This window comes from Poecilia latipinna, unplaced genomic scaffold (assembly GCF_001443285.1).
Source record: "Poecilia latipinna isolate Pla-1442-1.1 unplaced genomic scaffold, P_latipinna-1.0 Scaffold1009, whole genome shotgun sequence".
Taxonomy (NCBI): Eukaryota; Metazoa; Chordata; class Actinopteri; order Cyprinodontiformes; family Poeciliidae; genus Poecilia; species Poecilia latipinna.
The window spans coordinates 112,881-122,923 of NW_015113625.1; the positions used below are offsets into that span (position 1 = coordinate 112,881).

Below are 10,043 nucleotides of genomic sequence, written 5' to 3' on the forward strand. Positions count from 1 at the left end.
AGGTTTAGTCTCTACAGGTTTAGTCTCCACAGGTTTAGTCTCCACAGGGTTTAGTCTCTACAGGTTTAGTCTCTACAGGTTTAGTCTCCACAGGGTTTAGTCTCTACAGGTTTAGTCTCCACAGGTTTAGTCTCCAGGAGGTTTTAGTCTCCTGGTGGTTTTAGTTTCCTTTGGGTCGAGGGTCAGGGGTCAGGGTTAATGGGTTTCCTGTCTGCCTGCTGCAGCATCAGGACGCAGCCGTGCTGCGAGGCGGTGAGGCTGCGGCGGTCTTGGTTTCCTCGGAGGAGGTGGAGAAAGCAGAGGAGGTGGCAGAGGGCTGCTGAGTGGGAATCGGTGGCGATGCCTCTTACTGGTTTCTCTGGTCAGGCAGTGGGAGGAAGGTTTTATCAGCTGATTCTGTAGATTTCTGCCTGTTTTTGCTTCTTCATGTGACTCTAATCTGTAAAAGTAGAAGATTTGAACCAGATCTAAACGGTAAGTCTGTTTCCTCTTGTCTGTCTCTAATTTGGATTAAAAATATGAAGAATGTTTATAAAGATAAAGATTATTGTTTCCATGCGAGCAAAACCTTTGTTGTTCCAGTGATTTGTATTTGTGATGGAGGCTGGAGGGTGTGGCCTATCATGATCAATACTTCTGTCAAAGTTAATAATTGATAGGGAGCTTCATTACCTCCAGTAAAATAATCCTGACAATAAAAGAAGAGAACAATTTAGCAAAGATCAATTATTTGCAGAGACGCAGCGCTCCTGAAATAAAACGACTCAAACGAGAGTCAGCGAGAGCAGAACGTCACAGATGATCAGAGTTTGTTCCTGTGCAGCCATGCAGGCAGAGACGGCACGGAGCGTTTTGGGACGGAAATCGACTGGAAGCTTCAGGCTGCTGGAAACAAACGGATGTAGCCGCATGATGTCATCTATTGATCAGTGGAATCACATTTCAAACCGTCTTCTCCTGTTTTGGCTGGAACAAGAGACCTGCTGATCGGACTGAGAACAGAGTCCACCCATAAACAGGAAGGAACAACTGTTTTATGTCAAGTCTAAATTGGTTCAAAACTTTTAAATAATTTATAAAACGTTTTCCTGAAATGAAGGGAATGTAAAACTTGCAGCTGCGTCCTTGTTAAAGTCAGGTTTTTCATGGAAAATTCATTTTCCCATATGACATAATGTACAATTCAGATGAAAAGCAAACAAATTTTTAGAAGATCAAGAGAAAAATCTGTTTCATAAAATGTATAAACTTTTAAACGTTGCTGAAGAAAAAGTTTAATCGACTTCAGTGTTCAGTTTTCCTCAGTCATCAGTTTCAGTTAAACCTGAAATAAATCTGATTTTCTGTGTAGAAATGATTACAATGGGTCAAAGTATCTCATTGTGCAAAGGTATCAGTCAGGATAAGGATACAGTGAAGTCGTTTACTCGCATTGTGAGAAAATTTGGAATTTGTTGTCATTAAAAACCTGGACATTTCTAAAACTGACAAAAAAGACATTCGATCCGTCAGGGACGTTTCCAAACCACAGGAGCCGGAGGAATTCAATCCACGTATTATTTAGAAATTTATTCCTCAGACATCATCCAGATCTGCTGGAAAATCTTCTCAAATTTCAACAAGATTCTGATCTGCTGAAACCAAACGCGAAAATCTGGGACACAAGTTCAAGACGACACAGAGCCTCACTGAAAGGACGCCTTTAACAGAGAGGCACGGTAGTGGCAGTATCATCCTGGGGTCACTTCTATTCAGCTGGACCTGGGTTTCTAATAAGGAGGATGAAGTTCTGAATAGTTCTGATTACAGTCCAGCTGTGACCCAGAACCTTTAGGTGTCGAAAGCTAAAGATGAAGACGGATTTTATTTTTCAGGATCAAAGTGAGTCAGCAGTTTTATTTTCAGTTTTACTTCATGAATCAGAAACTAAAGAACAAAAACAGGGCTGATGAAAAGGTTTAGAGATTTAGTCTATAAAGGCTGCTTAGATGAATAATGTTTATTTGTGGTCGAGTTTTTAATGATCCTGCAGTCAGAATGTTCATCAAGTCAATCCTGATAATCCATAAAGCAAACTTTAAAATTTATTCAGAAATTATTTGAAATAAATTAAAAAGTAAAAGTTCAGATAATTATTTAACAGAATTCAAATTCTTTAAAGATGTAAAATGTAAAGTTTATGTTTCTGTCGGTGAGACATGATCTGTTGATGTTTTATCTTTATTAAAATCAAATCTTCCTATTTCTGTTCATGTAACTGAAAAACAGTGCAGCTGTCATAAACATTTATTAAAATCAATATGTTCATATGCATTTAGTCCACAAAGGTGATAGAGACCAAAAATAAATGAATAAATAAAATATCAGCAATGAATGTAGGAAGACTCAGAATAACCTATGATCATGTTAATCATCTCCTGGTGCAGGATCAGCCATATTTCTGCTCACAGATTGATCTTCTCCCCCCAGAGCCCTGGAGGTCATGGCGGGCAGCCCAGAGAACATCCCCCTGGGGGAGTGCTCCCTCTCCCAGTCCCAGGACCGGCTCACCCCGCCCAGCCACGCAGCCAGCACCGTCTTCTCTCTGTCCCGCAGCGAGTCGCTCTGGACCACGGAGCCGCCGCCCAAAATATGCGACGTCTTCTGGTTCCCCATTCACTTCATGTCCACCGGGGGCAGCTTCCTGGCCTGCGGCATCATCATCAGCGGCCTGTGCTTCGCCGGCCAGTGCGGGCGGCCCACCGCCCTGCTGGGCCCGGCCCTGCTGTCCATCGGGCTGATGGTGCTGGTGGTGGGGGTGGTGCTCATCCCCATCACCAAGAAGAACAGGAAGCGCTCCCACATGCGGAGGCCCCTCAGCTACTACAAGCCTCCGGTCGTCGACGTGTGACGTCATCGGGGGTTTCAGCATGGGATGAAATCCAGGAAATATTTATGAAGCAGCATGGAGCCATTTCTGTTCACCGCCCGTCAGCGGACCGGCCGCTGCCCCGGCTGTGCATGACGGCGGCTGGAGCAGCGGGGGGCCGGGTGGAGAGTTACACTGTAAAACATTAACGGCAATGTTAAGTTGACTTAGTCTGTCGTGTTACATTTATAAATGTCAGAATCCCAAAGTAAATATTTAGTTTACTAAATATGAAGCTAACAGAGATTTAGTTCCAGACTAAATGCTTAGTTTGTAAGCTAAATATTTAGCCACAAATTAAATATTTATTAACATATTAACATTTAGTTTCAAACTAACACTTTTAGTTTATTTTGCAAACTAAATGTTTAGTTTGCAAAATAAACTAAACATTTTGTTGGCAAAATAAATCTTTAGTTCCAGACTAAATATTGAATTTGCAAGCTAAATATTTACCTTGTGAATGAAATATTTAGTTTAGTTCTGACATTTATAAATGTGTGAATAACAAGTTGAAAATATGACTTTGAAAAATGAATACTCTCATGTTTTTCTCTGTGACAGACTAAATAAAACCAAATTTTGCTGTTAATTTTTTTCAGTATAACTTTACGAGCTGCTCCTGGTATGGAGCCTGGTGTGGGGTCAAAGGGCAATTATTCACACATTTACAAGGTTTTAGCACAGATGAGAGCGAGCAAAGAGATTTTAAATATTCATGTGAGAGAAGGGAAGTTACAAGGGTTTATAATTATCACTTCCATTTATTGTCTGTTGCTTCCAGTAAGCAGCTCGCTGTGCAGCAGAGGAAGGAATGGAAATGGTTTCTGCCAGGAAGGATGCAAATGATCCGAGTTTGACTGGAACGACTCGAAGGAACAAGATTCAAAAAAGATTTAAAATAGAAAATGACAAGAAAAACATTCAGAAACACCTGCAGGCCCAGATTCAGCTGCAGGAGGATTCAGTGTTAAATCAACAGGCTGCGTGCTGAAAATAATTCATGTTTAAGAATTAATTAATAATAATAGACCTGGGAATCCTGTAGCAACAATCAGCGGATCAAACTTTATTCCTGGGAAATCTGGGAAGAGAAATCAACAAGTTTCATCAGAAATGACAGAGTTGAACCCCAACCTCACCGTTTCCTCCACGTCTCCATTTCATCCTCTGTGATAACCACAGGTTATGATTTATTTATTCTCAAAGACTCACTGAATGACGCACGCAGTCACCAAGCAGCTCATCTTAAATTTTCCTAAGAAATTAAATGCAAATCTAGGTTCACCTTTCCTCAGCCTGCAGCGTGGCTAATCATGAGCTAACTCACCATTTTACACATTCACTGACAGACACGTCTGGTTTGGATTTTCTAGGCTTTTACTGTCAACATAATCGGAGTAAATACAGTTTTAAGAAAATGTTCAGAAAAATCTCTGCAAGCTAATCTATGAAAAAAAAAATTTTTACATTATAAAATAAAACTGAGCTCAACTTCATAAGCCACAAACAGGCTGGGCAGCTTCTGACCGTAGATCCAGGAAAACAGAACCTGCCTGGCTGCATGAAGGAGAAAAAACCAGTTTCTCAAAGTAGGGTCTGCGTCCCGCTGGGGGGCCACCAGGAGGCGCTAGGTGGGACTCTGAATAGAAGTTAAGAAAAAATGCTAAACTTTAAAAAAAAATTGTATACTTTTTGATAATTTTATCCTGAAATGTAATCTTTTTTAATTTTTATTTTTAAACATAAGCTAAAATAATTTTCTGAAATGTTATTTTCCATCTTAATTTTTTCTTGCTTCTCAAGTTAGCGTAGCAGAGCAAAATGGACAAAACGATTCTGACCAGAAAAATCCAGGAGAACCGTCCAGAACCTTAAATCTTTTATGTTCATAAATGTTTACAGGTAAACATTATGATGGGAGAAAAACAGGAATAAACTTCTGCCAAAAACTCACATTAATCTAAGAAATGTATTAGAAGAAAAACGGAAGATTTTTAAGTTTCAAAAGTAAAAGACATTTTGACTATTGACCCTAAATTGTTTTCTAGAAAATTTCAGAAATTTTCCTTGTAAATGATCAACTATTCAAACTCAGAAGTTTCCTTGTTTTCTCTAGAAAATAAACTGCAAATTCTTTTTCTAGCAAAACTTCGATTATTCAAGCTTAGAAATGTCTTTGTTTAGTTTAGTTTTTTTAATTCCTGAGTTTAATTTCAACATTTCTAAAAAAAAAATCCAAGTTCCGAGTTTTTCCTTAAACTAAATTTCAGAGTTTCTGAGTCTTTTGACCGACGTTTCTATCTGCTCTAATGAACAGTCGCAAAATACAGACAAGAACAGAAAGTTGATCAAAAAGCCGTAAAGTTATTGTTTCTTTTACAGAATGAACATAATTTCACAGAAATGACATTTTTATTCCAAATCAGTCACATTTTAAGAACTAGAACTAGAACTAGCTCGTCCTCAGGTGAGATCTGGGCCTGCTGCAGCAGCAGCAGCTCCAGCTGCAGCAGCTCCTGACTTTTTGGCCTCTTGGTGAAGACCTGCAGTAAAAGGTGTTTCCCTCCTGCTGAATATTTGACAAGCAAATAATATGTTAATTTGTCCGCCTGGAGCCAATCGTGTGATTGTTGGTCCAGATGCCCGCAGTGCCGCTCTGCCCTCAGCAAACTGCGCTCCGTGCGGGTGAAGCTGTTTGTTTTCAGGTGGGGCGTTTCTCTGCTGGTGCGCGGTCCCGACCTGCTCCGCTATACAAAGGATGAAGGATCCCGGCCAGAGCAAAGCCTCAGCCCGCTCCGAAGCGCCCAGCATGGCTCTCCTCCGGCACATCGGGACCTGCCTGCCCTTCTTCCTGCTCGCCGTCACCTTTGACATCCTGGGCCTGGTTCTGCTGTTCGTCGGGATCTTCGGCGACCTGCGCATCGACGGCCTCTTCTACGGAGACTTCTTGATCTACTCGGGCTCCCTCATCATCTTCGCCAGCCTGGCCTGCTGGCTCATGTGGTACGTGGGCAACATCCGGGTGTCGGAGTACGACGGGCAGAGGAACAGCATCGCGCTGCTGGCCAGGAAGATCTCGGAGAGGCTGAGCCTGAAGCTGAAAGGGGAGGACTGCGTGAAGTGCGTGGTGGAGGACGAGGACCGCAGCCATGCGGGGACTCCTCCGATGAAACCGGGCAAGGTGACGTGGGGCAAATCCACGGTGTACGTGAACGAGGGCTACGACGGCTCCACGGACGGCGCTGACGGGGAGCAGTCCGTGGACTGACCGGCTCGGTTCGCATCCAGCCGCTTCCTGTCGGTCCAAATGTTGAAATCTGCAAAAACTTTCAGGTTTAGAAGTTAAATCCAGGACTGAAGGTCCAGCTTTCACTACTGTCTCATTTCAAAAACAATCTGCAATAATTATTTCAAGTTTGTTAATGTTTTAACTAGGGTTAGTGATTCTGATTATTTATTAGAAAATAATCAATATGTGATCCGCTTTTAGCCTATAAAAGTTCAACTGATCCAGTAGAGCCTTTTATCATTCATATTATAACAGATTTATTAATGTAGCTGTGAAATCAGCTGAGGTGCATCGCTGCAGGTAAAGATTAGGGTGATGGTTCAGAGTCCGGAGCTCATCTGAAAACCAGTGAAGAAATGAAGCTAAAAAATGTTCTGATTCCTGCAAACTGATTATTCAATTGTATATAAGAGCAGAGCATATTCTAAATTAATATCCATTATTTTGTTTTATTATATTTTAGATCAGACATTTCTTGGTTGACAAACATTAAATCTAAATCTGTCAGGGCTATGTATAATTCTGGATTATTCTGTTCAAACAGAGGATTCATCAGCTGTGATATTTCAGTTTATTTGAAGTGAAATTGTTGTTCTGTTCATATCTTTGTTTTGTTTTCTGATAACTGATTGTTGAAAGTACACACTGATTCACTAAACGCACAAAACGCAACTTTAATCTGATTTCAGTCGTATAAAGTTTCTCATAAACTCTGAGGATTTGTTCTCCAGCTGGAGGAAGTGTCAGGAAGTTTCACCTGTTTTTGTTTCGTGTTTCTGCTCAGCGACAGAAAAGCCCAGTCATGCTTCCTGTTGGGCTCTGGTCAGACTGGTTTGACTTCTTGGTGAGCTTTTGTTTGTTGTGGTATTAAAATCCTCCTCAGCGCCTCGAACGCCTCCTGACTCTGAAACGGAGACAAACGACCCCACCTGGAGGAAACCACACAGTCACACAAAGACCAGAAACTTCCAGCTTCCTTTAACCAGAGCCGACCCGTTCTTATAAACCTCCGTGTCCCTGACGCACTACTTCCTGCTAGTCAGGAGGGTCAGAGGTCAAACGAGGTGTGAACTTTCCATGATGTCCAAGAACTGTTACAAAATCTCAAATCAGTAAAATTCACTTTGCAAAGATGCCGTTTGACCAACCAGCTGGGTTTTCATGTCAGAGGTTCTGATTGCCATCAGGTTTCTGGCTGAGATGCAGAGTCAGGCATGCAGGGAGAAACCGGGCCGTCAGCTGGAGGAACGGCCCGTCCATCCGGTACCGGTCCTGCCACTGACACTCAGCTATGACAGAAATGTAAGGCGTGCTTTCAGTGAATAACAATGATGCTTCAGACCGGAACAGCAGTTTTCTGGAGCGACCGGCTCCGGGCCGCGTCACTCCACCAGCAGACAGCCAGCCATCCGCACCGGCGCCGCCGGCCCAAACATGGAGGAGGGAAAGTGCACCACCTTCTTCATCGGCCTGGCCATCTTCCTGGACGTGGTCGGCCTCCTGCTGCTCCTCATCGGCATCTTCGCTCCGCTGCCCTACTGGGACTTCTTCGTCCTGTCCGGGCCGCTGCTCATCTTCCTCAGCCTGATTCTGTGGATATTCTGGTACCTGGGGAATCTGACCGTCTCTGAGGAGGAGCTCAACCTCCGAAAGCCGGACATCCTGTGACCTCCTCGGCCTGGATGAGGGCAGATCGGGTCAGATCGGGTCAGATCAGGTCGGATCAGGTCCAATCAGGTCAGATCAGGTCGGATCAGGTCCAATCAGGGCGGATCCGGTCTGAGGCGTCAACATGAGGAGAGAATGGATGGATCCACATGAAGCAGCCTGGAAATCAGGATTGGTCTCTCTGGAGGCTGACTGAAGGAAATGGGATTCAACCTGAACTCTTGTTTCTGGACCAGGAACCAGAACCAGCTTCCCGTCCAACTGGACCTCCATGATTCTGACTGTGGTTCTTGTTATCAGCTGGACGCTTTACAGAACTGAGCCTGGTTGTGTTTCTGATCCACATGTTGTCAGTTTGGGTTTAAATTTCAGCAAGTCGTTGCACATTTATGTATGAAGGACGATATTCTGAACTAAAAGTGCTTTGAAATGACGGGTGTGTGTTTCTTTGTGACCCAAACCAGCCGGACTGGATCTGCTGCTCGCTTCGCTGAGATAATTTTAGAAACAACAAACCGCAGGAAGCTTTTCCATCAGCTCCACCTACACTGCAAAACATCGAGTTTTTCACTGTAAATGTCTAAGAACATTTAAAATGAGACTAAACTGATAAAGAAGCTTGTTCAATAGTTACCTGTTGATGGAAAGTTAGTGAAATAATCTGCCGTGGAATGAAACGTTCCTCCCAGATTATAACTCAGAATAATATCCCAAGACCCATGAAAGTGACTGTTTTTCAAACTAAATCATCTTTGATTTAGGTTGTTGTTTTAGGAAGGTGACAATGTTATGATTGATATTATAACTTAAAATGTGTGAAAAATGTTTTGTCTCAGATTATTTAAGGAATTATAGACGTCAAACAAGCTCCTGTTTCTTGTTAGTGAGTTTTAATCTTAAGTGTAATAAGATATTTGAACTAGAAACTAGACAAAAATCATTCTCATGACTTTGTGTTTTTGCAGTGTTCTGGTAAATTTGCATATTTAATAGCTAATGAGGTGACCTCATTCATATTTTACTCTTTATTGTTTTGTGGATAATTAGTTTTATCTTTATTTTTGAGGTATTTCTTGACGTCTTATCCAGAAGCTTCATTATTTAGGAGCCGTGATTCTGCCTGTCTGGATCAGAAAAAACCTCAACAAACTCAAACTGCTGCAGGTCGTGTCTTTAACATCCCTGCGGTTGGATGTTGTTTAATCCTCCGTCCTGGAAGAAGAGCAGCTCAGATGCATCATCCAGGCCCTCAAATTAAAATGGCGTTCAGCGCCGAGAGCATCTGAACGCTAATGGTGTTTAGAGGAGCTGAGGATGAGGAGAAGCCAGAAAGCTTCGCCTTAAGCACCACTACAGCTCCATGAAAGTCCACAGGGACGCTGAAACTAAAACTCCTCGTCCACGCCCCGATCCTCCAGCCTTAATCAGCACTCAAGGCCCCATTATCTCCCTCAGAGATGGGAAGTGTTATTAATGCATCCATTCGGCTCCTGCTGCTGGAGAGGAAGTGAAGATGAGGACTGATCGTCTCTCTCCAGCCGCAGCCGCTCGGCCCACTCCCTCTCACATCCCATTGATTCAACGCGTCCTTACAAACCTTAATCACAACTGGACACGTTTGTGCACAATAGCTACTCTCAGGAGAGATTCAGATGGCAAGAGGCTTCTGTGAGGAGAGCCAGGCTCAGATTTCCTCCCTGCAGGTGAAAATGATGAAGAGACGCTCAGTGAATCCCAGAGGAGCGACAGGAGGGGTGAGAGCAATTAGAGGCGGTTGTTCTTCCTGGCCTGGGATCGGCTGTCAACAACATGAAGGACAAGAAATTATTCTGTTAATTACAACAGAACTTAAATTAGCAATAAATGAGTGGGTTTAAATCAATGAAGACCAGATCAGACAACCTGAAAGTACTAAATACAGTGAGATTATAATTATATGTTTCATGTTCAAACTAATAAACACGTTTCTTCTGTTACAACCTCTCTGGTTCAGCATAAAAGCTTCAAAATATGAAAAAAATGTATTTAAAAAACATGTTAAACCTTAAAGAGGATAAATGTCTCCCTCTAGTGGCTCATTTCTGTAATCACTTTAAATCTGCAGGCTGGTTTTCAGAACCAACCGGCCCTGATTAGGTCCAGACAGTGGTGGGAAGTAACGAAGTACAAGTACTT

The 10,043-nt window shown here is 42.6% G+C and overlaps 3 protein-coding genes across 3 annotated transcripts; all 3 read left to right on the forward strand.

Moving 5' to 3' along the window:
* Positions 1-159: 159 nt before the first annotated feature.
* pirt (phosphoinositide interacting regulator of transient receptor potential channels) lies at positions 160-3,209 on the forward strand. Its single transcript, XM_015050757.1, has 2 exons — positions 160-474; positions 2,451-3,209. The coding sequence occupies exon 2, from the start codon at positions 2,483-2,485 to the stop codon at positions 2,888-2,890; it is 408 nt and encodes a 135-aa protein (XP_014906243.1). The 5' UTR covers positions 160-474; positions 2,451-2,482; the 3' UTR covers positions 2,891-3,209.
* A 251-nt stretch (positions 3,210-3,460) lies between these two features.
* On the forward strand, positions 3,461-8,301 carry tmem238l (transmembrane protein 238 like). The gene has a single exon (XM_015050781.1). It carries the CDS (start codon positions 5,670-5,672, stop codon positions 6,177-6,179), a length of 510 nt encoding a protein of 169 aa, XP_014906267.1. The 5' UTR covers positions 3,461-5,669; the 3' UTR covers positions 6,180-8,301.
* Positions 6,197-8,787, forward strand: LOC106958730 (putative transmembrane protein). Its single transcript, XM_015050782.1, has one exon. The coding sequence runs from the start codon at positions 7,635-7,637 to the stop codon at positions 7,866-7,868; it is 234 nt and encodes a 77-aa protein (XP_014906268.1). The 5' UTR covers positions 6,197-7,634; the 3' UTR covers positions 7,869-8,787.
* The last annotated feature ends 1,256 nt before the right edge of the window (positions 8,788-10,043 follow it).